A 27,855-nucleotide genomic window follows, 5' to 3' on the forward strand; every position below is an offset into this window, starting at 1 on the left:
CTTCAAGCTATGAGTCAAAGTGGTAATAATAAGTCAGGACATCAGAGATGAAAGGATCTGCGGAACTCCAAGTGTAAACACTCAAGTGAGAAAGCTTTATTGAAACACACATGCATGTTGAAGTGGAATAGCAAAGAACAAGTGTGAGCCCAGACTCTTGAGTTATACTTCCATCCCAGCATCAATCCATATTGAAGGGATCTTTGAAAAACATTCTATGCAATTCATACATACAGTCTTAACCACCCCAGCTGCCTGCAATCCAGGGACTTTATAGGAACATCAATTCGCAGCTGGCTCCATCGACAGGATTTCTTCTCTGGCACCAACACCTTCCACACACACCTCTGTATAGATAGGCTGCTTTGAATGAAAAGTCCAGTTTAGAAGAATGAGTAGCAGGAAATGAAAGCTCATTAGATCTCTCTTTTAAGTCTCAACACACCACCCTGTTACATATAGGTCACATTTAGGAAACAACCAAAACTGGGAACTGAAAATATATTAGGTCAAAAGTCAGAATAGATGGGCGATTCCATCCACATTTCCATGGGGTGGCAATAGTCCCCATCCTGGGGGAGCACTGTATTGGTTTAGACAGTCTTTGGCTCTTCTGGCTGAAACAGAGGTATATAGACTAAGTTCTATGTAGCAGTACACCCCAGACACAGACTTAGAGAAAGCTATAGTACATGAGAGTGAAGATGTCTCATCTTCCATTAGGGAAATAAGGAAATCCCTCTTCAACAACTGCTATAACAGTTTAAAAGAGAGAACTCAGCATGGGCCTTGAAAAACTTTATTCAGAGTCACTTAAACCTTCTGGGATCAGCTAGTAGGTCTCACAGGGCATCTTAATGTCTCAGTGAAAAGGCCATTATCTAATTAAAGTGATTTTTCTAAAGTGACTCCATTATAAGCGCTCCCCAAAGGTCTAAGAAGGAGATGGGGAATTTTCATTGCATTTCAAAGAAACCCACTATACTCATGCAAGGTGGAAATTGCTTAAGAACAAGAAAAGTTAAAAGGCAAATTCTAAAAATACATCAAGGTGGATGGTGAAATAAAATATGAACTGAAGGGGAGTGACTGGTCATAAACTCCTCTCCCACAGTGTACTGTGTTTAACAAGCAAACCTTGCTCTCCAGAGCCTTGATCAGGCGTACCTAGACCCACAAACTAGAACTACTGCCCAAAGCAGCCATACTTCCAGGGGAAGTGGGAGCGGGGACAGCAAGACAGAAGGGAGAGAGTTGCTGTAAAAGGCTTTTAAAGTTAATTAAACCACAGAAAGATAGAGGCAAGTATGTACTCTGAAAATATACTAAACTATACATAAATAAAAACCATTTGAAAAGACCCTTATTCTTGGGCTGCTTTAAAGGAACACATCTATGTCACACTTGCTAGCAACATAAGACCTACAGAAATATATGTTTATACAAATACATGCACACACATTAAATTAGCAATCTCTCCTTGTGGTTGCTTAGCTTCTTTTGACTTGGACTGACCAGGGCTGCACCTGCAGATAAAGATAGGGACTCATACACCCAGCTTCTGTTTGACCATTGAAGAACGCAGCTGCAGAGTCCCTTCTGCCCAAGACCCTGGGTACTGCTGCATCTTCTGCCACAGGCTCACTTCTTCACCAGTCGAATCCATCCAGTCCACCACTTCGCCATTACTGACCCCTGAGGAGAAACACCAGAGGAGGCTGAACAGAGTCCCACCACTAGCCCATCAGGAGGATGGGTTCTATAGTGGAGGAGGCCAACTCAGAAACGACAATGTACAGTGAAGACAGAATGCCGGGGACAGCAAGCTGGCAAGCTGAGTTGACAACTACTTGTGCCCCAGAGACAATCAGATGACTGCAGGTTGATGAAATGGGACTTGAAATGGCATAATGTCAATGGGGGCTTGCTTTTTAGTGGCTTTTTCAGAGCTCTGGTGTCTGACACCCCATACTAGAACTGCTAACCTTCTGTCATTAGCAATTTGACTTAATTTTTTAAAGAATAGTTTATTGCATACACAGTAAAAAAGCAGTGGGCTCGTTAATAACTGGAGTACACATGGGGCCTTGACATTTTTAAAAGTTGAAGACTTTCTCTCTCTTTTTTTGTTATCAGAGACAGGACTTCACACTGAAACCCTAGCTGGCCTTGAACTTGTAGCAATCTTTCTGCCTCTGCCTGCCAAGTGCTGAGATCAGAGGCATGCATAACCATGCCCAAGCTATGAATACCTTTTTCTATAGCTGTAAATTCTATGCCTAAAGTTAGGATTATGTGATCTTACTCCTATTTTTTTGTATACTAGTTCATTCATTCAGTGAACATTTCCTGAGTGCCTACTCTATGCCAGTTTGGGGATACAGTGATGAGCACACCAAAAATGTCTCTGCCCTTAGCTTACATGTGAATAGGAAAGCCAATCATTATAAAGTCCCAAAGTAGGAAGTAACGTGGTATATTTGGAGAGCAGAGTAAAAGCTATGGTGATTGGAATACAAAGAGTTAGCAAGAAAATGATACAGGGAGGATTAGAAAGGAAGAGTCCAGATTATATGGGGTCTGTAGATTTGATAAGAATTTCTAAGGTGGGGGAAAGTCACCAAAGGGTTTTACACAGGGGACCTACACAAAGTAGCTTACTTACGTGTGCAAAAATACCATTATAGATGCTTTCTGTTAGTTATTCATATACAACTAGTAATTGAAGCCATAAGAATCCAGCAGACATGTCCAACCAGAGCTGCATGGGATAGCTATGAATGTGGCACAACACAAAATCATAACTAATTAAAACAATGAAGTTTTTTTTTTTTACTTTCTGTGATTTCTTGATAACTGGAATGCACAGTTCTTTTTTTTTTTTTGGTTTTTCGAGACAGGGTTTCTCTGTGTAGCTTTGCGCCTTTCCTGGGACTCACTTGGTAGTCCAGGCTGGCCTCGAACTCACAGAGATCCGCCTGGCTCTGCCTCCCGAGTGCTGGGATTAAAGGCGTGCGCCACCACCGCCCAGCAGGAATGAACAGTTCTTGAGTGTGAACACTATACTTGAAAATGTCACGATGTCACAATGTCAAAAGGTTAGATAGGCCTGATCAAGACTATAAAAAGAGGGAAAAAAAGAGCACCCAAGCCCAAGCTCAGAGAGCAGCATCATTTAAAGTTTAAATACAGAAGTACAGAATGAAGAATCCATGAAAGAAATTGAGAAATCATGTGCAATGGAGTAAAACAGAGTCAAGAAGGCAATAAGTGGTAAGAATTTCAAGAAAAAGAGAGTAATCTGCTCTATTAAATAGTGCTTGGGAATTCTAGAGAGATAATAACCTCACTTTTTCATGAATAATGACTCAGAAGAGTAGAAGAATAGAAGCCATATCACAATGGGCTGAGAATTGAAGGAAAGGCCAGGAAATAGAGATCATTCCTTTTAGAATGGGGGGTGGGCATGTGGTCAATAGAAGATTTACTTCTTATTTAATAAAAATAGGCCTGAGCATGTTGGTGCATGTCTATTATCTGAGCACTTGAGAGGTAGAAATAAAGAGTATCAGGAGTTTGAGGCCAATCTGGGCTACATGAGACCCTGTCTCAATTAACAAAGAAAGAAATAAACAAAGAGATTGGCATCATCAGAGCACATGTGTATTCCCCTTCAATAGTCAATCAAATGAAATTGATCATACAGGAGAAACAGAGATTATAGACAAAGAGCCACTGAGAAGTGAGGGGTAAGTGTAGAATCCTTGGAGAGCAAGGATTTCCTGGCAAAGGACCCTTCTCACTATATCAAGATAGAAGGTAGGAATCACAAGTCAGGTATTTAGGTAGTTTTTATATCTTCTTTTGTGGGAAGATGATGAAGTCCCTGGCTTTCAGGGTCACCTTTCTATACATAGAACACTGTAGGAGTTCAGCCCTCCCTTAGGCCTAGCAGGTAGCAGGCACTCAGGAGGTACTTGTTGGATGTTTATATAAAGGAGGAAATTTTCTGTCAGAAAAGATCTTTGTATATCCTGGAGCACGAGAGGTAGGAAGAGGAAGGAAGGAAGAGTAAGATAGACAAGAGGCCTCTAAGACAAGTGATGATTGGATGGGGGAGAGAGTCTCACCAGTGCCAACACCCAGCCTGACCCCTCCCAGGAAGTCATTGCTGGCCAGGGGCTCCCGGTCCCATAGAGTCAGTTCCAGGCACATGTGTTGTAGATCTTCCAGCCTCACACCATTGTAGACAAATGTATGGTTGTAGTGGGGATTCAGGGTCTTCTTCATCACAGGAGTTTTACGCTTACTGGCCTTGTTCCTCATGGGAAGGAGGTATCTGGCAGAGGGTGGGGGGTTATCAACACCTACTCAAGCTGGCCATACGTTTACATTCCCCTTGCCCCTACGACAGGCCCAGCCCATCATGGTAAGCCAACACCCAGGTCCAAGTGCACACAGCCCTCCTTTGAATGTGTTGAGGCACATTTCCCTCTCCTTCCACTAGATTATCTACTTCCTTTAACCTGGAGAGGAAAATGAATATGCTAGGCATGCTCTGCCCTATGCGCCACCAAGGATGAGTTTAACTATGTGGTTCCACAAGGTAAATGGAGCCATTACTAATGTGTATAAGCTTAGTCAAACATGACTCCGTGGGGAGCTTAAGTCAGTAAATGGCCCTCAATATAGACAAAGCTTACACTGCTTAAAAATTATGGACAACAGAGCCTTGAATCCTGAATCTAGGCAGTCAGGGGGCATAGACTGTCAATCTGGGATTCAGGAGGAGGACTAGTGTGAGAAAGTCAGAACCTATCTGTCTAGCACCCTCCCCTTCGAAAGCTAGCACCACAGTTGAGACCAAACTGACCTTCGACCAGTGCAGAGGAGGGGGTGGAGGGTTCTCCGTTACCTCATTTCAGAACCAAAGCTGCTGACAGTGGCGGTAATGAGGAAAATGCACTGGGGCTCCCCGCTAACCTGCCTGTCCTCTAACTGGCTAGTTTGATGCTGGTCCAGGGACTCACCCCTTGACAAAGCTGTCTGAAGTCCCTCCTGATTTGGCAGCCGTCAGGTTCTTGGCTTCTTTGATCCACACCTGGAGTTCTCCCCCTTCCCCACCTTTACCTGTAAGGGATGTCAGCCATTTCAAGTGAACCTCCACACTGCCAGCTGCGTCCTGGGCTTTAGCTATATAGCACTTTCTCTCCTTGCTTTGGAACACAGCAAACTCCTTAACTGAATCATGCCTGTGCCCTCTGTTCCTAGCACAGTGCCCAGTATAAGCAGTAGGAACTCAAGTAAACAACCCCAACAGCAACAAATGCTCATTGAAAAGTTGCTATGAACCAAATACCACCTTAAGCATTTAATTCCTCCAAACAATTCTATTAGATACACACTACAATTGCCCTCATTTTATACGTAAGTCAACTGAAGCTACAAGAAGCAAAGTTGCCTGGCATTTGCTAAGCAATTAAAGCAGGAAGGAACTGCTCCGCCAAGTTCTTGACCTCAACCCTTACTACACAGGCCTCACCAGAGCACCACGAATTTCCACCTCCCACCTACCATTTTGCAGATCCCTTCATCTGGACTGATGCCTTGCCCTCAGTCTGAATATAGGCTAATCTTACCATTTCTTTCTTTTCTTTTCTTTTTTTAATGTCCACTTTCAAAGAAAACCTCCCTTCCTTCAATTGAAGCTGTTCTCTGTGCCCTTCTTTCCTTTCACCATGACAAATCACCCTGGTCAAGAATGACCACACTCATCACCTCTGCTTCTCCACCTCATTAACTCAGCCTAGTTTCTTGTGAGATCAGATTTCATTAACGTCTTCCGGCCTAACTCAAACAAGCAGTGTCTTCTCGGGCCTCATCTGGCCTGACTGCCTGTGGTGTTGAGAGAGGCCGAGAGCTCCTCCTCTTGTTTAAACTCTCTCCTGGCCTTTCGAGGTCCTGATAACCCTCTCCCTCACTGACATTTTCCATCTCTTCATCCATTAAAATGTTGCTCTTCCCAAAGGTTTGGTCTTTGCTTCTTTCCTAGTCATTCTGTACACCCTCCTTGGGACCCGTTGATTCCTCAAATCTTCTACATTACACTTTGCTGAAGGCATATTAGAAAAAAAAAAAAGAACTTTGGTTTGCCATTGCCAACAGATCAAGTTAATCTCTTCACTGAAGGTCTTTTTCTTTTTCAGTTGGCTTCAGACTCATCTCCATTTCCAGCTGTACTCATACACATACACATTCACACCACAACTCCAGCTCCACTGTAACTGGGAACACACTCCTGATCGCTGACCTAAAACTCTACATCTACCAGGTGTATATAAGAATGGGCTTTTTTTTTTTGAGACAGGGTCTCATATAGCCCAGTCTGGTCCCAAACTCACTATGTAGTTGGCCTGATGATGACCTTCAATCCCTGATCCTCCTGCCTCCACCTCCCCAGTGTCCGTTTATGCAATGCTCCCTGCATACACAGAGGCCCTTATGCAAATACTCTATAAACTTAACTGCATCCCCTGACTACATTCTTATATGTTACTTTGTTTTTCTTTTTGCTTTAGACTGTCAATTTCTTTGAAATGGAGTCTCACTCTATAGCCAAATCTGGCCTGTTATTCAGTGTATGGCCTATCCAGCTTGAAATTTCATGGCAATCCTCCTGCCGTAGCCTCCCAAGTGCTGGGCTTACAGGCATGCACCATCTCAGCTGGTCTTGTTCCTTCTTCCAGCACCCCTCCTCTCTTTCATCTTCCCCCGTTTTGTGCCTGGGACAATCTCAAGGTCCAGTTTCAATACTGCTTCCTCAATAAAGCTCGCTCTATCACCCTCACAGGTGGGTGCTCTGGACACATGATTACCTTTCTGAATTCAAGAAAAACTTGTCCTCAGAGGATACATACCATCTCTCTCCCATCTGTGTATCCACAGTCACCAGAACCATGCTGGACATGTTAGTGACTCAGCCTTGCACTTCCCACACTTCACCACTCCTTCTAAGCACCTTTTGTGGTCACAAAGCTCCTGTTCTCTTTCTTTTGCCTTCTCAGTAGCTTGACACAAATGGAACAAGACCAAATCACACTAACAGCCTAAAGGTCATCTAAAAGGAATGTTAGCACTATGGCATTTCCTTCCAGCTGAGAAAGGTAAAGGCTTCCTTAGGAAGGGACTCCTGCCTAGAAGATCCAGGAAATATCCCAGTCTGCCCTAGCCAACAAAACTAGTACCAATCTCTCACAGACCCTGTATAGAAGCTAAGAGCTGAATCCAGGGACCCCCGCCCCCCCCCCCCAAAACTCACTCTTTTTCCGGTCACCTCCAACAGGGAGTTTGGAGGCTGGGATGTATTTCAATGAAACCACCAACTCGCCTTTGTGTGCTGGCAAGCCAGGTGAGGACTCAGCACTGATCTGAAACATAGGGAAACCCAACAAGTGAAATCAAGCCTCTCAGGAAACACTGGGACCTTTCCCTAAGAGGATTATAAAGTTGTTCCCATAGGTGTGTGTAGGGATACACCTCTGTAATCCCAGCCCCGGGGAGGCTGAAGTAAAAGGATTGCAAGTTTGATGTCAGCCTAGAATACATAGGTAGCCAGAACCCATCTCAAAAATAAATAAGGAAATATAAATAAAATTACCCCAAAAACAGGTCCCTCTTTAATGGCTACATCCCACCACAGCTACAGTTTTCCTTGGCAGCCTCCTCCAGAGGAAATCCAGAAGAACCAAGACTCACTATTATGCACTCTGGGGATATGATCACTAGATTCCAAATGCTCCCAAAGGTATGCCAACAAGGTGGCCACACAAACTCACAAAGGAATGAATGACATATAATTAAGAATCTTGCTGCCGGCACTGTTAGTAAGGGCCCCAAAGTGGAAGCAATCCAAGTATCAGCAAACATAAGCAGGGTTAAGAGTGATTTTAATGCCTTCATGTGACATGTGACATGAGATTATTAGAAAGAACACAGGCCAGCTCTGATAGCCCAAGTGCAAGTAAAGAAAGGTCACTACAGAAAAGAAAGCAGTTGACTTTCCTCTCCTCAGTCATAGCTTGAACATGGCCTTCCTCTTACAGCCCAGCCAGTTAAAATGGAACCCAGATGATTCCAGCCACGCTACCTATCCTGGCTATGTGTCAATTGCTCCTAGAAGTGTTGCTGGGTTTTTTTAAATTCAAATCCTAGTTGAATATAACACATATTCAGTTATATGTCTAGAAAAAAATCCACCTTTTAACTGTTGGGTAAAATAAACCTAAATCTATGGTTTCATTTACATCCTAAAATAAGACCATACTGAATTTATACTTTCTGAAAAGGGAAAATATAAAAGATATATTTACTGTTAAGATGTAGAAAAAAACCTCACTTATATTAAGTATAAAGATAAAATGTATTAAAATCATACATGTGAACTATACTGTGTAATGTTTTTATTATTGTCTCTAATATAGCTCTATGTGCCAGATAGTGCCATTAGTAATATAAATATATCATTTGTTTAATACTTAGAGTAATATCTATGAAATAGGTACTACCCTTATTTCATGGGCTATTGAATAAAGAAACAGAGAGGTTAAGTCATTTTCCCACAGACACACATCTAATAATTAGCAGATCTGGATTCAGATTCAGACACACTGGTTCCAGAGCCCAGGCTTTTTACCACTGGACTGGGTAAAACAATCCAAAACTGAAGAACAACCTAACAGCAGAGAGAACAGACATTCCCTCCTTCCTCTATCATCACCAATAGTGTCCTGCTTGTGAAAAAGAGACACATCTGCTTTTTAAAAATAAAAAGTAATTTAAAAGGTGGCAGGGGGTGTAGACATTTCAGGGTTAGATTTTAATATTTCAAGTTTGCTTGCTTGCTTGAGTACTGGGTATCAAGCCCAGGGCCTCACACCTGCTAAGCATATACTCTAGCACTGAGATGAATCCTCAGGCCCTGACTGACATATTTTTAGTTAACAACCATTACTAGACTCCGTGTGCCAGAGGACAGGAGTCAACCTTGTTTTTGTTTGTCCTAGAAAGGCCAACGCTTAGCATAGTACCTAGTTTACATAGGCATCCATGTTGACTGAATGTGTATAACAATGAATGAACAAATGTCAAGGACACAGAGCAAGTAGCTCTGGGAGGCAGGATTGCTTCACTCTCTTGGCTCACATGGTATCACATTCTTGATGTTCCAGTTTTTCCAGCACAAACTTGCACAGTCTAGAGACACCCTTTCATCTGCCCATGTTTCTTGAGGCTGGGCCAAGCTAGGTTCTCAGCACCGAGCATGCTCATACTGGTAGGTATAATCTCCTATGTTTCAAGAGACTTACTGCAGATCCAGAATACACTAGCTTAGTCTGTGGGGAAGATAGATAAGAAGTGGGAGGGACTGTTAGCAAGAGAAACAAAATAATAGCACATGGATTGGTGGGGAGTCAAAAAACAGAAACACTAAATAGAATTTGTCTTAAATTAAAAACAAATATATGATTTTAAAAAATCATTTTTTAAATTTTAGACATTTTTAATTAAAAAATTGGTTTTAAAAGCCTTGCTTTATGTATACCAATACAGCTTACATATTAAATAACACTATAGTAGAATGATTTGATAGAGTTTTAAATATAAGATATAAGGAGAAATTTTCATGTTATCAAAAATTTTTAAAGAAGGAGACAAGATGGTATTTTATTTCATGAACTATCTACACACTTTATTAATTTCTAGGTTGTTGACTTTAGTGAACTCGTAAAATCCAGGGTTTAGTATTGAGTAGAAGCTGGCAGGTTTGCTTCCACAGCTCATTTTCATTTTGCTAAAAATACTTCCGGGTGGTGGTGGCGCACGCCTTTAATCCCAGCACTCAGGAGGCAGAGGCAGGCGGATCTCTGTGAGTTCGAGGCCAGCCTGGGCTACCAAGTGAGTCCCAGGAAAGGTGCAAAGCTACACAGAGAAACCCTGTCTCGAAAAACCAAAAAAAAAAAAAAAAAAAAAAAAAACTTCCAAAGAGCAAATACCTCCATTTTGATGTATGACATTTTTTTTCATGGCAATTCATGGAGGTTTATAGTGACATTTTCAATATAATTATACAAACTCCAAGCTACTGGGAGAATGATTTGCATATCAAATGCTCAGGTAATTCCAAGGTTCTAATACCATGTTTTACTTTGATAGTAATTCCTGTTTTTATAACTACTGAAAGGGGGAAAATGTAATGTCACTCAATTTTCTGGAAGGCACCAGCCCTCATATTACTAGATGTCCACTCCTCTGACTCTGCTATTTCCTCACCCGGGCTTTCTCTGACAATTACATTTCCCAAAGAAGGCAAAGATAGGGGATGGGGTGTGGCTCAGCAGTACGGCACTTGTTTAGCATTTGTGAAGCTCTTGGTTGGACCACCAACACTGAAAAAAAAAGATGTATGACAGCATAGTTTTAAAAAATAAACAATTTAAGTACTCACTGGTAGGGAATTGGCAAATCTATTTTTAATACAGAAATGTGGGAGAATATCACGTAGCAAGTAAAATAAGATAGATCTGTAAGTAATGGCATAGAGGGAGGCCTATGATAAATTCTTAAAATCAAGAATATATACCTATATCTATATGTACCTACATATATATGAACAACAAGACAATTCACTTGGGTCAAGAAAGAATATGGCATGTCTGCATATGTATAAATGAATAGATAGATGATGGATAGATAGATAGATAGATAGATAGATAGATAGATAGATATGATATGATATCTATGCTGCTTGATACAAAAATTCTAGAAGGATACTTAAATACTTAAGAGTGGCTATTTTTAAGTAATGAAATTTACTTTCTTTTTATATATGTTTTGTTGTTAATTTGGAACTCTGCATATATAGATTATTTTACATTTAATATTCTTAACAGAGTAAAAATACAAAACAAATAAAACTAAAAGACAAATAATAAAATAGAAGAGATAAAAGTAAATCCCTCTTCCACATCAGGCTCACTTCCTAGAGGCAGCCCCGTTCTAAGTTTCTAGACCATCTTTCCACAGATATTCTCCGTTCTCTGCATTGTTTGAAACATTCAAAACACCATTATAACTTTTAAAGATGTTTGTCTTTGATTCATTGTGATAAATAGGAAGTTGCTGCCTAAAGTTCTCTGATGTAGTGATTTCATCATAACCAGAACGGCAGTAGGCTATGGAATGGCCATTATTGCCACATACTAAAGGATGCCCTGCATTCAGTACACCAGCAGGGAGTAGCACTGCCATGCCATTTTGTAGAAAACTAAACTGAGGCTCACGGAAGGTAGGTGGATTCTCCGAGTTTCCAGTAAGTCACAGAAGCAAGATTCTAACCCTGATCTGCACTAAACTACCAACCACTATGTCACCTTACTACACTAACATCTGAGGTGCCCCCTCTAAAGTAAAACTCCCCTGGCCTGCACACATAACCAAGAGGACAGCCGTTGCAGATCTACAAACTGTCTTGCCTCTCACTTCTAAAGCAGGATGTTTAGCTTGGAAAGGGGTGCGGATTAGGATACACTCCAAAGGTTAGATATAAGAGGAGGTGCAAATTAGGATGTCAGTATACATTCAGGCTCTGGAAGGTTAGCAGGAAAAGCTTGGCACGCAGTAACTTCCTGCTTTGCCTGAAATTGCTCCTACTTGACTTGCAAGAGCCTCCGAAATTGCTGCCAAACTCAGAAAGGCCAGCAGGGTGTGATAGAACTCTACAGAAAATTACATGCAATGCTACTTCCCACGCAGCCCAGCAGAGGCCACTGCAGACAAAGCACCTGGGAACCATGCTGGGAAAGACTTTCAAGGCAGACTACCTTTCCGTGTAAAGGGAGGCAATGATCCAGCTTCTTATCCAGCTTCCAAGAGTCCATGTGGACCTCCGCCTCTCCAAGGAAAGTGTTTCTGCCAAAACGACCGTGATGCCAAACAGAGAACTGCAAAGTCCTCTGTGCCAGAAGAGATTCTGAAATCTCATACTGTGAAGGGAAAGAAGCAGCCCAAGGTGGCCAGTTAGAAGCAGCTCCTCCAAAGGGAATTCTTCCAAGCCCTAAGCCACCTGTTCCCATGATCTGCCAAATGGTTTCAGTTCCTCAACACTTTGAACTGCTCCACTCAACTTCTCCTCCTTCACTAACCCTAACCCAGTCCATAGGAAGCCAGGGAAAATTAAGTTTGTCCTTGAGTGGCTGAGAGGCTATGAGACTAGCCACAAACAATTGCCAAGGGGGCCTTTTCTCTCCAATTACTTCTGTATTTTTATTACATTTATGTGTGTGTGTGTGTGTGTGTGTGTGCGTGTGCGTGTGCGTGTGCATGCGTGTGTGGGTGTGTGAATGTCATGTGTGTATGTGTGGGCACCAGCATGCCATGGCATGAGTATGGAGATCAGAGGACAGCTTGCAGGAGTCAGCTGTCTCTTTCTACCCTGTGGATCTGAAGAACCAAACTCAGCCTGTCAGACTCTACCTGATAAGTCATCTTGCTGGCCCTCAAATGACTTCTTTTTTATTTAATTTTATTATTAATTTTTTTTCATTTATTTTACATCCCAACTGCAGTTTCCCCCCTCCCTCCTCTCCTCCCATTCCCTCTCCCCAGCTTCCACCCTACCTCATCCCCATCCACTCCTCAGAAAGGGTAAGATCTCCCATGGGAATCAACAAAGCATGGCATACCAAGTCGAGGCAGGACCAAGTTCATCCCCCCTGCACCAAGGCTGAGTGAGGTATCCCTACATAGGGAATAGGTTCCAAAAAGCTAGCTCATGCTCCAGGGACAGATCCTGGTCCCAATGCCAGGGGACCTTCAAACAGACCAAGATACACAACTATCACCCACATGCAGAGAGCTTAGGTCGGTCCCATGCAGGTTCCCCAGCTGTTGGTCTAGAGTTCGTTTGTCAGTTAATGACTTCTTTTTTAAAAGATTATATTTATTTTTATGTGACTATGTGCCTGAGTATATTTATGTACAATGCATGCATGTAGATGTCCACCAAGGACAGAATATGACATTAGATCACCTGGAAACTGGAGTTATAGGCAGTTGTGAGCCACCATGTGGGTGCTGGGAATTGAACTCAGATTCTCTGCAAGAGCAGCAAGAGCTATTAACTGCTGAATCATCTCTCCAGGTCCTCAAATGAATTTTTGAAATGAGCTATATGGGTCATGTGAATTTCCAACTTCACAACAATCCAAGGAAGCCAAATTCACCTGTGTTCTCTTCCCCGAGAAGTCAGGGTATGAACAGATACCCATAAGTGACTCCCCAGGCAGAGACATGGCCATCCACCCATGTTGTAGAGGCACAGCTACACCACAAAGGCACAAAAACAAAACCAAACCTTCTCCCCTCTAGGTTCAGAAACATACCCTAAAGGTCTCATCATAGAGTGGATTGATGGTGTCCCGCTTGATGCTGGTTTTTCTTTTTCCTTGGCGGGACTTATCCGGCAGAAGATAAGTCTTCACATATCTAGAAACCAAAGACAACACTAAATTATTTGCTAGCCTTTCTCAAGTCCCTTCTTTACTTCTCTGCTTGGCCAAAAACTTCATTCTTGCTTCTTCCAAGTCCTAAGCCCTTTATTATATCACATCTCACTATTCTACCCCTAGAGATGTGATAATTTGGGTTCAAGAGGACCCAGACAGATTCCAAGGTCTACTTTTTCCTGTCAAACTATTATTCAGGACCCAGAAGCACTCACGGGTTAGAACGCTTCTTTGCTTCATCAGCATAGGCCAGCTGGTGGCACTCCTTTACATGGATGACCAGAGTCTGTGTTTTCTGCTCAAACTTTAGAGAAAAGACAATCTTGCCAGTCACAGAGACGTTCCCAAAATCACCAGCTTCACTATAGATACTCATCATGCTGCCAATGGTACTCTGAGGATAAAGCAATAAAAATGTGTAAAGAAGACATACTCTGCATCCCCAATTGTTCCCACCTTCCCTCATGATAAAGTCAAAAGTCTCAGAAGGGCCTGCAAGGGGCCAGTACTGCCAACAGTCCTTTACCCAGAGGGTAAGTCAGTGCCAATTGCACATCCAAAATTGTCTGGGTTAGTAATTCACCTCCTGGCTCACACAGACTCTTTCCCCCTCCTTTTACACAATCGAGTGATGATTTTCATAAGGAGGTAAGGTATAGATAGCTAAGCTATGGATAGCCTGTCTGTGGTGTGTGTTATGTGTGCTGCAACATTGGCAAGAAGGTGTTAGTTACCAGTTTAAAACGGGGCCTTCATTATCTACCTTCTCTCTAGCAATATCTACAGAAGAAAGAGATTGGGCCAGAACTGAGAGCAGCAGAAGAGCCACCACTAGAAATATAAAGGCACCCTCCTCTCTGGCAGCAGTCAGGTTTATGAAGTGAGCTCTATATTTTCTTCCAGAGTGAATGTGAAAATCTGTTCGCCCAAACAGCAGTCTTTGTACTTATGATAGATAGAGGCTCTGATTAGCAAATGTCCCAAAAATGTCCATGAGGCCGTTCCATATTGAGCCCTACCCACACCTTGATGCCAATCTGGCAAAGGTCTTTCTCGTGACACCTGCTTGCCTTTAGTGTGAGACTAGGGAGCAGCTTAAGATGAAGAAGTCTGGTCTTGTTTACTTCGTGGCCTGGTTCTCCTTTCAGAGGAGTTACAGTTACTTTTCATGAAGCTGTGATGAAATAAGAGCCAGAGCCTTCGTTCCCTCTTGGAGAACCTCCAAATCGGAGGTTCAGGCAGTCACCTAAAAGTTATACTGAGTACCTAAGCTCTAAAGTGAGGACAGGGACAAACAAACGCACGCATGCCCCTTACCTACAAAGAGTGGCTAGGGTTATTTGCCCAGGTCCTGAGTCTGCTCTAGGGAAGCTGGCCCCTCTTTGTTTCCTGGGGTCCCAGTGTGTCTGTAAGCACAAACACCCAGAACATACCATGGAGGAGCCACTTTGCATGCTGCCTCTGGCTAGTTTCTGGCGATGCAACTTCACCAGATGGTCAATGTCCTCTTCTTCTTCCTCCTCCTCTTCTTCCTGGAACAACAGAGACTTGAGACTTAATAAAAGTGAGGCTCAAAAATCAGCATCTTTCCTTCAGTAAGCACCAAAAAGGGTCGCAAAAGCTCTTAGGTGTCATGTGAATATATATGCATATATCCTTGTTTTTAGTATCTCTTCATATCTCAAAAGAATGTAAGTAGTTAATATTTTAATAGGAGTTTATAAGTCTCCTGCTTGAATACCCCCATCTAGCTATCTCCTTGTATACTTTTAATTTTATTATTATTAGTGGTAGTAGTAGTAGTAGTAGGGTGTATATTTAATTATTATTCTGTGTGTGTATTTAGCCATGCATGTGCTATGGCTTGCATGTGGAGGTCTAAAGACAACTTTAGAAAGTCAGTTTTCTCCTTTCACCTTAATGTGGGCTCCAGAGATCAAACTTGAGATGTCAGGCTTTCACAGCGAGTGTTGTTGTCCTGTGAGTCATCTCACTGGTCTTCTCTTGGTGTTTTAGTCAAAGTAAGTATTTGTTTGAGTAGCCAACCACATACCCAACCATGTGACAAACAGTCAGAGACAACAAAGACAGTTCTTTAAGCAAATCAAGAAGTGGTACTCCTTCAGAAATTGGAGAAAATAAGGGCCATTTGACCTTTCCTAAAGAATTTAAACAATTTGGATGAGAGAACTGGGTACTAAAGCCAACTCTAAATTTAAAATTTTCATATAGTGACCAAGGGAAACGTAAGAGTACTTACCATATCTGCACTGAGGCCTGGTACAGATTTGCTCCTGTCTCCCAAGATGCCACTTTCTTGTGCCACATCTTCTGGGCGAAGGTCTATTACAGACTTAGTGTATTCTGCATGAAAGACCAAAAATGTAAGTCAAAAGAAACCTGCTCTGCTCCATCCCAAGAGCCCAGCAAAAGCACTCAGAACATGAGCCCCATGTAGCCACGAAGGAAAGGCTACCTGAAGGCCGCAGGATTTTTCTGGTGTTCTTCTTGAATATCATGTCACCCTCGTCAACACAGACTGCATTTTGGCTCCCTGGCTGAACTTCCTAAAAGGGAACAAGGGCAAGGACATGGGAAAAAACCAGCAGGTAGACCAAAGAAGCGAGTAAAGGATGCTCACAAACAGCTTCTGGGTCAGATTTTAACCCAACTATGACAAACTTCAAGGAAAGATTAATATAAAACCTATGTTCACACACATTTTAGCCAAGATCATTGAAATGTTTCCAAATGAATCTGAGGTAAAAATCTCAATTGAATTCCTGGTGTAAATTCTGACTTGAGATAAGAAGATGGGAGTGGAGGAAGGGAGGGAGGGAGGGAGGGAGGGAGGGAGGGAGGGAGGGAGGGAGGGAGGGAAGGAGGGAGGGAGGGAAGGAGGGAGAAGAAAAGTGGGAGAGAGTAAGGGGAAGAGAAGTAACACCAATAGCCTGTAGTTTACCTTTTCGACTTGAGATTTGGGAGCAGACATCTTCTTCCATTCTGGGAAGAGTCCAGATTTATCCAGAGAATCTCGCCTAGAAGTATCAGAAGTTAGAACTAAGTCGTGGCTTCCCCTTCCTCTTCTAGCCAGGCCCCAAAGCACTAGCCATGACTATAGCAGCCAAATCGAGAAGTCACAGTTCACATCTGAGTCAACTTGAAGGAGTGTCGAAGATCAGGCAAGCAAGGGCACACACACACAAATGCGCACACCCCCTTTCCTTAGGGACAGTAACAGAATCCTCCACAGTGCAGCCTCCAGGGGAAGTTAGCTCATTCCAGGAAGCTGTGCTCAGAGCCAAAGCAAGAGAAGCACTAAAGAGAGAGTCCTGGCGAGGTCGGAGGAAAGAGTCATTCAACAGCCCAAGGACAGAAAGCAGGACCACTCAAGGCAGAAGAAACCTGCATCCTGATGCTAGAGAACGAGATCAGAGCTCAGCCTGAACCGAGGTGAGACAGACGGGAAACTCCACCTGGAGGTGCTATCCGAGTCAGCTGTGTAGCTATCCAGACTCTCGCTCTCAGCCTCCAGCGTGCTCTTTCCACTTTTCAGCTTTGGCACCTCGAACGGCACACTAGAATAAAAACCAAGATCTGGTGTTTTACAGGAACTGAACTCTCCAGCCTCTGGATAGGTCTCTTTCCCTCTGATCCGTAGTAGTCACCTGAATGATCTTTTTGAACATAAATGTGAATCAACTTTACAATGCTGGGACTCATACCCAAGGCCTCACATGTGCTAAGCAAATACTCTCCCACTAAGCTGCATGCCCAACCATGTGAGGAGACTTCGAAAACACCTAAATCATTTCCCATTTCTGTGGAAACTGAGTTCAAACTCCTTAACGTCACATGAAACTTCTAATGACCTGCCCCTTCTAAGGTCTCCAGGTTCATCTTTCACCCTTCACTCTCTTCATACTTTGCATTCCAGAAGACTAAGATCCCCTACTTTCTAAATATCCTAAGTCTGTCCTTCTTTCTATGCAGGCCAGGCTGGCCTCAAGCTCACAGAGATCCACCTACTTTTGCTCCAAAATGCTAGGATTACAGGCCTGCAACAGCATACCTGGAGGTGACATTATACCACTTTTCCCTGATTTCTTTAGGATTTATTCATTCATTCATTTGTTGATTTATTTGTACTAATGTTTTGCCTGCATGTATGTCTGTGTACCATGTGCATGCCTGGTGCCCACAGAGGTCAGTAATAGGGCACAGGATCACTTGGAACAGGAGTTACAAATGGTTGTGTATCACCAAGTGGATGCTGGGACCCAAACCCAGGTCCTCTGCAAGGAGAACAAGTGATCTTAACACCTGAGCCATCTCCCCAGCCTCATATAGCATTATTCTTAATACTCAAAAGGTAGAAATATTCCAAATGCTCATCTACAGAGGAAGGGATAACCAAAATATTGTATATCAACACAAAGGAATATTGTTCATCTGTAAGAGAGCATAAAACTCTAGTATCTACAGCACCATGAATGAATATTGAAAATTTTACACTAACTGAAAGAAACCAGTCAGAATGTGCACAGTTGGTATGACTCAATTCAGATGATAAATCCAGAGTATGTAAATACAGAGAGGTAGAACCTAGATTAAGGGCTGGAAGAACTAGCAGGGGCTAATGTACGAGGTTTCTTTTTGGAGCAATAGGAATGTTCCAACGATCAATAGCTGGGACGGTTGCACAACATCCTAAAATCTCTAACACTCATAGACTAACTTGACAAAATTGAAAATGACGGTTTAATGTTATGTGAATTCTACCTCAATTTGCAAACAACAACAACAACAACAAAAAGAAGCAATAAAATCATAACATTGGTTCTGATAGCCTCCTCTCTCTCAAAATATAGTCTTTCCAGGGGTCAACAAATTTCCATGTACCAACACCCTCCAACTCAACTCCAGACTACACGTGTGTCAAACTCATTCTGAGTTCTTTAGACCTACTGAGTTTTCTGTCTACAATGCTCCTACTCTCCAAATACTCTCTCTGTTTGCCCCTACATTTTTTTTCAAATGTCATCTTACTATTCAGACTTGCCCTAAATATCCTAAGGAAAATAGCACATGTACACACATGTGTTCCTGGCACTCCATAGCCTTTCAGTCCAGTTAATTTTCTCTATCACACTTGTCAACATCTGACAGACTATATATTTCATTATTTGCTTTATGCGCTCCCTACGTCCAAATCTACAATCTACAAACAAGGGACCTTTTGTATACGCCATAGTACCCCAGTACATAAAACAGTATCCGGCACATAGTAAGCTTTCACGTACATTTAGCAAATAAATGAACAAAAACAAGGTAACCAAATCTCTACTATCTCAATGTCTCAGCCAGTGGAGAAACAATTTTCCAACTTGTCAGGTGATGTTTGAGATAGGTCTGTGCCAACAAATAGAAGGAGCTGAGTTGAAATCTTCGCATACACAGGAGGGGAAACAGAGGTCATTCTCAACAACTGTACCAGCTTTATCACACAAGACACAGCAAGGTGCTTGGTTTTCTTTGCTTTGCTTTACTCTAAAATCATTCTTTTGTCCCCTTCCCTGCAAAGTGAAAAAGGACTTCAAACAATCATTCCTCTAGAGACAGTATCCAACAATGGCTCATGGAGTGTTTGGTGCTTGTACTTCTTTCCTTTTTTTTTTTCTCCTAAAGATGAATACGTTCTGATCCTGAGCTGATGTAAACAACCGTAGGGCAAAAAAGCAATTATTTGACATCTGTGCAGTAAAAATAAACTCAGAGATAGGAGTCCTGGTCTTTATCTGTATGATCTCAGGTAAATCATTTATCCTGCTTTCTTTTCTATAAAAATAAAAGGGTTGAATTCAATTATCTCGGAGGCTCCATAATTTTATGTAAAAATCACTTATGCTCACTCAATTTGTTTTCATGTTTATAATAAATAAGAGGCTTCTCAATCCAATGAGACAAGAGGTCCCAGACAGCCAGAAGCAGGAGATTTCAGAAATTACATTCTGACCAGTGATGTCAGATGCGTTAATCAAGTTCAGCAAATAAAAGCCATTTTTAACCTTAACTACAAAGGACTAAGGGGGCCTCATCACCTGGAACAGATGACTCATGCACCCAAGGCTATCTGATAAAATCACAGAACATATAGACAGTCAAACAGCACACAAGCAGAAAAACCAATGAGGAGCTCTGGTGCTGGAAAAGTGCCTGTGTTGCAGTCTTCTGCTGTCTTTAACTAATTGGCACAAATAAGCTGTACGTGCTTAATTACGCACACTGATGACTTCTGGCAACAGATATACATTTCAAAAGCTACTGCCACAGTTTAGTTAAGGAACATATTAATCACTCTCCCAAAGTGTCTTCATGCCTCTTAGCAATCCGTCCTTTCCCTTCTAGGCCCTGGTTCCAGGCAAATGTTGATCTAGTTCTGTCGCTAAAAATTGGTTTGTATTTTTTGAAAATTTATATAACAGAGTCATATAGACTCATAAAGCAAGTTCTCTTTTTTGTTTTGTTCTGTTTGTTTGTTTGTTTGTTTGTTTGTTTGTTTTGGAGTGTGGTCTCACTATGTAGCTCTGGCTGGCCTGAAATTTGCTATGTAGACCAGGCCAGCCTTCAACTCAGTGGTCCACCTGCTTTTGTCCTGTTTCCTAACTGCTGGGACCAAAGGTTTGTACCACCACACTCAGAACGTAGGTACTTTTTTGTTTACTGCTTTTCACTCAACATATGTGCATATATAGTTCATTGTTTCATTACCAGATTAGTACTCTGCAGCATAAGCAAACCAGTTTCTCCATTCACCTGTTGGTGGGCACTTGAATTGTTTCCAGGGTTTAGCTATCACGAGTGAAGTGACTGTACACATAACAGACCCTAAAGACACCACCAGAAAACTCTTAAAACTGATAATCACCTTCAGCAAAGTGGCAAGATCTAAACTTAATCCACAAAAGTCACTAGTCTTTCTATACACAAATGACAAGCAAACTTCAAAAGAAACCAGTTCCAGTCACACTAGCCTAGGAATACACTGGACTAAACCTAACCGAGGATGTGAAAGACTTCCACAATAAAAACCTCAAAACACTGAAGAAATTAACTGAGAAATATACTAGAAGATGGAAAGACCTCCCAGGTTTATCAATTGAAAAAAATCAATATGTGAAAAGTCAAATTGGCCATTTCACTAAAATCAATTTACAGATTCAAACAATCACTATCAAATTTCCAGTGACATTCTTCACAGAAGTAGAAAACAATCTTAAAACTCATACAAAAGCATAAGAGACCCCAGTAGCCAATCGTGAACAAAAAGAATATTGCTGAAGGTATCATCATACCGGATTTCAAGTTATACGATAGAGCCACAGTAATAAAAACAACATGGTACTGTCACAAAAACAGACTCATAGATCAATGGAATAGAATGTAGGACAAGGCCATACAACTACTTCATTCCTGCTGATAAGCTTTCATGGTACTGGAAGGTGCTGCATAGGCCACTGGGAGAAAAAAAAAATCACATCATTGGTATCCGTGAAGCCAACCCTAGATGCTGACCTGCCAGGCAGAATGCACCCACTGGGGCAATAGTGGCATGAAGTTTATGAGGATGACTAACTGCTCCACAGAAAGAATTGAGGCCTGGTATTGTAAACCTGATCAAAAGCCCACCACTAGGCAAGTCAGAGGCCCTAGGGGATAAAACCTACAACTGTTGTTTCGGTAAATGACATGTTGTCAAACTGCTTACTAAATATTTATATTTACACCCATAAATTGGTGCTGCCCTCAACTTTGGCCAAATAAATTTCTCTCTGCAGTGGTCAGCAGTTAATACAGAAAGTTATAACTCATCAAAGTACTGAGCATAAGTGTCTAGTGAGTGCTTAGCCCTAAATACAACATCTATATCAACCATCCTCCCATCCCTTGCCAAGGCTCAGGGAACATCACAGAAGGGTGCAAGAATGTAAGAGCCAGAGGCTGAGGAACAATATTGTTAAAGTCTGTGCTGGGGGCATGTCATGGCCAGTGTACCACCCACAAAACTCACTGTAGCTGTAATTATCTGCACATGATAAAGTCTATTTAAAAAAAAAAGAAAAATAGGAGATAAAAAGTAAGCAGAGGAGCAGTTTTACTAGAGTAGTATCATGTAGCATATCAAATTTGCATGATTACTATTAATATGCCATCTTTTGGTTTTATATACTATATGTATAGTTACTAAATTTGCTTTGTTGTTTTCCAGAGTTTTATAAATATAAAATAATTTAAGTAGTTCTCTGATGAAACATACCTAAAAATATATGTGAGTGGTATGCATGGGTGCATAAATATTTACATATATGTAGGTGTGTGTAGGTGTGTGTGTGTGTGTGTGTGTTTGTGTGTCCAATATTGACATTGGTGTCCTCCTTGGTCCCTCTCCTCATATATTGAGGCAGAGCCATCTCTCCAGGCCCATACACTGAAATGGTTGTTTTGTTTTTTCAATTCCATGGCTGGGAATATAATTTACTAGGAGACACTTGCCTAGCTTGTATGAGGCCATAAGTTCAGTTCCCAGCACTGCCAAATTAAAAACAAATTCCTTACTGTCTTAAAAAATAAATGAAACTTCTACAAATATACATACATAAGTCTTTGCATGGGCGTATGCTTTGACGTCTCTTGAGTTACATGTCTGTGAAAGAAACATCTGAATCACACAGTAGTTGTACAGTGAACTTTTAAAAGACTAAACTTTTCCAGAGCACCTGACCATGGTAAACACTTCTCCACAGAAGTGAATGAAAATGTCTGTTGTTTTACATCCATCACTTGGTATAGTCAAGCTTTTGAAATGCTAACCATTCTGGTGGGCATGTGGCATCTCACTGCTATTTTATTTGCATTCTTCTAGTGATTGATGATGTTGAACATCATTATTTGACATCTGAATATTATTTTTAATAAAATATCTGTTCAGAGCTTTTGCTCCTTTTCTATGGGATTATCTGTATTACTGTTTATAAAGTTCTTTTTCTTTCATTTTATACTTAACATGTCCATAATATAATCTTTTAAAAACAATTAAAATGCAGGAGTTTAGCTCACATGGGTATGTTTGGAGATCTTGGTAGTTCACATGCCAAAATTATCAATGACTATTAACAATGATTGGGCAAGGAAAATGAGGTTACTGGAGAACTTCACTATCATGTTTCTGTATACTTCTTTTCAATCTCTGGTTTTACTACAGAGTTCAAAGTGCCCTCAAGCTTCTGGGCCTCCTCCTGCAGCCTCACAAGGACCTGGAAATAGAGACATGTGCCACCAGCCCTATACTGTTCTTTAGCCATCATAAAAAGTGCAATAAAATCTTTTCTCTTTGGTTGAGGTAAAATTTAAGAAAAACTCTTTACAACCCATATGCCTAAAATACCCCAGCAACACACACAATAGTTAAGAAAACAGATTTGGGGGTGCTGAGGAGATGGGTCAGTGAGTAAGAATGCTTGCTTTGCAAACATGAGGACCTGAGTTCGGATCCCCAGATCCCATGTAAAACCCAGGTGTTATTACCACGAGCCTGAACACATTGCTTTGTGTGGAAGGAGGGGAAGGACCACCGAGATGGCAGCCAGCCTAGCTCCAGGCTCAGTGCAAGTCTCTGTTTCAAGGGAATAAGGTAGAGGACGTTAGGGCAGGACACCTGATGCCTTCCTCTGGCCTCCTCATGGGCACACACAGACAGCAGACACACACACACACACACACACACACACACACACACACACACACACTACAGAAAAAAAATAAATTAGAAAACCTAAGATTTTAGAAGTTTGGGAGACACACATTGAGACTGCAGCCTACCTTCTACCTCTCCTCTAGAGTTACAGAAAAATAAGTATAACAGGGCTGGAAAGATAGCCTAGTGATTAAGAGAAGTGGTTTCTCATCATGAGGGCCCTGGCTCAGTTCCCCAGCGCCCACATTGTAGCCTACAACCATCTTTAACTCCAATCCCAGAGGATCCAATACCCTCTTCTGACCTCTGCAGGCACAAAGAACGAATGTGGTACACAGACATACAAGCAGGCACATTTTCCATACACATAGGAGTGAAATAGTGCTTGTCAGAAGAAGGGAGAATGAGAGAGTGCTAAGTTACAGTTGGATCAGTGAAGAAGTTTCAGTGTGCAAGTCTCCATCTACACGACTACACATGACACTACGTACTGGATCTTTAAAAAACAAGAAAAAGTTTTGAATATTTTCACCATAAAGAGGTGAGAATTATGAAAAGTAGCTTCACCTAACTTGATTTAAGCATTACATGATGTATGCTTTTATTAAAATACCACATTCTATCCCATAAGTATATACAATTTTTTTGTATCAGTTAAAAATTTTTAAATCTTGGATTGGCAATTTAGCTCTGTGGTAGAACACTTGCCTAGCAAGCACAAGGCTCTGAGTTTGATCCTTAGCTCCAAAACAAAGTTTAAAAATCTCTTTTTAAGTGAGCAAATAGATGCTCTAGTTTTTTAGCTCCAAAATGAAGTTTAATAATCTTTTTAAAAATAAAATTAATTTTAAAAACTATCCATGTGATATGTAATGATATTTCACTCCAAGAGGGATTGCATATATGATGGTGGGCCCACAAATTTACATCATATAATAACGTCACAGCTGTCCTAGTTTGCATAAATATACTTGGTTCTTTTTGCAAAAGCATAATGTAGACTTGATAAAGTGCATGAGCTCAAATACAAGATGATAAAACAACAAAAATTATAAAACAATTGAAGAAAAACAAAATTAAAATCTGAAGATAATTTCTTCAGACCATTAAATTGAAGTCTGAAAGTGGAGAGGAAGAGACATGGGGTGGGGAAGGAGAAAGAAAAATAATATCCCAAATTCAAATAGCATGGAAGAAAAGAATAAGTTGGGGTCTCCATGGTAAATTGCTTCCATCTTTCTCTTTTGCTTTTGTATCATGCAGTTTAAAAAAAATTATACAAACAGAGGATAAATGAAATCCAATATCCGTGAGGTGGTGCCCTTAACTAACAAAACAGGGAAAATGTTTAAGGACATGGTACAGAAAAATTCCAATTATAAAGAAAAATGTCATCAAGAGTATATCATATATCAAGAAAAAATAGTTTGGAATAACCATCGTTGACTTACATTTTTAAGTTACTAATACTCAAGAAAAAAGCATTTTTTCCCAGTAAATCTGATTATATCCACACAAATTCTCATATCCATACACACCCATGTGTATTTGTGCATGTACACACACAAAGTTGCCTACAAGGGTAAAAATGTCAAGGTGGCCTTTTTCATAGTTAGACTCAATGGCAGAAACAACAGAGCAACATCCACAATAGTCTGAGAGAAAGAAAACACGACTCAAGCCCGTAATGTTCAGCTAAGATGCTATTCGAGTGCAAAGGTAGTTGGCAGGTATTCTGAAAATGAAAGAATGCAATCAACATCACAAACCCTTCTTGAAGGAAGCTCCCAATGATGAACTCTAGACAACCAAGAAATAAAGCCCAAGTAAAGAATTCAGGAGTAGAGAAGTCACAGTGTGAGGCCAGATTGCAAACAAAAAATCCTTATAAATACGAAACTAAAACTAAACCGGTTTTTAAAGGCTGTTGATTTACAGTTGTATAACAGAAAGAAAATATCACAAAGCCTGAGAAAAAAATAAGTAAAAGAAAAGATTAGGGAGGTAAGGGAGAAAGCTGATGTGGGACTGGAGAGACAGACGAAGGGAGCGACTCCACAGTTAAGGATGCTTCTTGCTCTGGCAGAGGACCCAGGTTCAGTTCCCAGCACCCTTGTGAGGTGGCTCACAAGTGCTGAGGAGTCCAACTCCAGGAGATCTAACGTCCTTCTGGCCTCTGAAAGCACCTGCGCACATGGGCACATACCTACAGACAGACACACAACTTTTTAAGTAAATAAATCTTAGTTAAGAGTCAACAGCTTTCTTTTTCACAGCACAGTACAGTGTAAGAACAAAGTAAATTTGCCAAAATGTTGATATTTACATGGGGCTAATGGGATCAGGATTAATTTTCTTCTCCTTCTTTGATTTTATCTGTACTTTCCAATTTCCCTCTAATAATGCCTATTATTTTAGGAAATGAATTAAGGTAATAGAAGAATTGAACAATAGTAATTCCTTGGCTCTTACCTGGGTTCCCTCTGTTGTTCCTGAATGCTCTTTCTTCCTGGCCAGATCTCACCCATCTGTGTCTGCTGAAGGAGGGACTGACCCACTGGCTCTCTTTTGCTTGCTTCAAAACAAAAGCATGGCAGGCTAGTAGTAGTGACCCGGGCAAGGAAAGAAACCACTGTCTAAGCATCTCCCCTACAGCACACACTTGCTGGTGGAATGGATACATTCTTCTACATTCCCACAAACTGGCTCGGCCCCTCGGGTTAAATCGCCAGTGGCCAGAATGCAGCTGGATTCTACACAAGCCTCCCTAACCCTGAAGCTAGGTCCTTCGGGGAACAGCCTCTAGCGCGGTTCAATACCTGCAGGCTTCCTGCGCAGGGACATCCTGATTATCTCACTGCCTGTTCGGTATGCAAAGCGGTTTACTTTCTGGTCATAAAACCAATCTCCAGTTGCTTTCTTCAGCTCTCTGGGAGCAAAGAAAACAAAATAAAAGTCAGATGTATAAATAATGACTCTTGCCATTCCACTAATAAAGTTGACGACAAAAAATTCACACTACAGCCTGACTCATCTCCCCTCTACTATGCTGTTAAGTGGCACTCACATTTCCTTGGCGCACACCTTGCACCTCCAGGAACCATTATTTTCTAGCACGCGGCATTCTCGACACACTAAATGATTGCAGCCCACACAGGTGTTGCTCTTGGAAATCAAACGGCCCAGGCCCTCCTGGCACCGGGCACAGGTTCGATCACTGTAGTGTTGGCTGCCCCTTTTGGCACCTTTCCGTTTTATCTCCAGGAGCTCATTCTTCAGTCGCCTGCCAAGACCCAAAATCAGAGGCACAAGTGGGTTCAGGATCTTAACAAGTTGAGGTAATGGCAGTAAGGCTACTGGGTTGTGTAAAAGGAACAGACTCGGAGCCCAACTTGATCCACTGAGTTGTAAAATCACAGCCCTAGTTCCGACAGTGAGTGAAGAAGCAATGGGAAAGCTTGGGTGTTCTTGGTTGGAAGCCTGGAAGTGCATACTGTTTCTGGGACTCTTACCTAATCCTTTTCTCATCTGCTTTTCTGAGTTCCTCATCTCTCTGCAGAACACCGAGGATCAAATCCCTTTCCATATCAGACAGAAAAGAGAGGTCTAGTATCTCCGACATGATGTATTTCTACTCTTTATCTTCTACTCTTCTTTCTTCAAAGCAACCGGGCGAGTTGAGTGGCCAGAGTTGTCTGAAATAAAAGAACAATTAATTACACAAAGATAAGTCCAGATTAAGTCCAGAGTAACTGCACAGCCCTAGAACCTTTCTCTAGGACACCTCCTCCTTGAGACAAGCTAAAAAGACAAAGTAAAAGAATCTTATCTATTCAACCATTTCTACTTTCACACTTGAACCAGGCCCTATGACGATTGTTTTTGAGAAACTACTCATGACTCTGAGAAACTGCTGGGTCATTCAGAATAAGCATCTTAGGAAAGTTCATAGAACCAGCTGAGTCAAACTCTCCCTCCACAAAGTAGGTCCTTGACATCCAACTTTATTATTCTGTGTTCTCAAGTCCCAATTCTATTAACCCAAATAATCAGGCAGGGGTCTCTGCATTGAAGGGGACTACCAGTTTAGGCTCAGTTCTTCATTCCTGACTAGTTCCTGTGTTCCTAGAATTTAGTCAGCTTCCTGATAACGCTTCAAAAGATTCTACCACCCCCGCTACCTCCCAAATAACTTCCACTGGCCCTGCACTTGAGAGCAGCTTCTCCCATTTCATGAATAGCTGTTGAGCACCACTCTATGAAGTATTTTGCAAAGCACTGGAGAAATGAGTAAACCATGGTCCCTGCCTTTCAGAAATTTGCACACATGAACACAGTACTTTGTGCTATATGCTATCAAGGAATTGCAAATTAAATCTATGAAAATGTACAGATGTATCCAATTCTGTCTTTGGAAGCTGCAGAGTTGGTGAGGTGAGGTTAGCTGGTGGCTTCCTGGATTTCCCTGATCTCTCTAGGGCTTTAACCCAAATTTCTGGCTCCGTGTTTTTAATAAGACCATTTAGAAATTCGTCTACA

At 41.6% G+C, this 27,855-nt stretch overlaps 1 protein-coding gene across 3 annotated transcripts; it reads right to left on the reverse strand.

The window, feature by feature from the left end:
* Nucleotides 1–902: 902 nt before the first annotated feature.
* On the reverse strand, nt 903–27,001 carry Sytl4 (synaptotagmin like 4). 3 transcript variants are annotated; one of them, XM_059251092.1, is made up of 16 exons: nt 26,829–27,001; nt 26,384–26,599; nt 26,136–26,245; nt 25,789–25,891; nt 17,039–17,140; nt 16,525–16,600; nt 16,039–16,129; nt 15,823–15,926; nt 14,996–15,094; nt 13,778–13,956; nt 13,440–13,542; nt 11,880–12,041; nt 7,319–7,427; nt 5,031–5,130; nt 4,131–4,339; nt 903–1,695 (listed from the first exon to the last, which is right to left on the reverse strand). In XM_059251092.1, the coding sequence occupies exons 1-16, from the start codon at nt 26,936–26,938 to the stop codon at nt 1,547–1,549; spliced, it is 2,022 nt and encodes a 673-aa protein (XP_059107075.1). In that variant the 5' UTR covers nt 26,939–27,001; the 3' UTR covers nt 903–1,546. The 3 variants fall into 3 exon arrangements, with proteins under 3 accessions (XP_059107075.1, XP_059107077.1, XP_059107074.1); XM_059251091.1 differs by lacking the exon at nt 903–1,695 and having other exon boundaries at nt 3,239–4,339; XM_059251094.1 differs by lacking the exons at nt 4,131–4,339; nt 5,031–5,130; nt 7,319–7,427 and having other exon boundaries at nt 1,642–1,695.
* Between the last annotated feature and the right edge of the window lie 854 nt (nt 27,002–27,855).

Source organism: Peromyscus eremicus, chromosome X, assembly GCF_949786415.1.
Source record: "Peromyscus eremicus chromosome X, PerEre_H2_v1, whole genome shotgun sequence".
Classification (NCBI taxonomy): Eukaryota; Metazoa; Chordata; class Mammalia; order Rodentia; family Cricetidae; genus Peromyscus; species Peromyscus eremicus.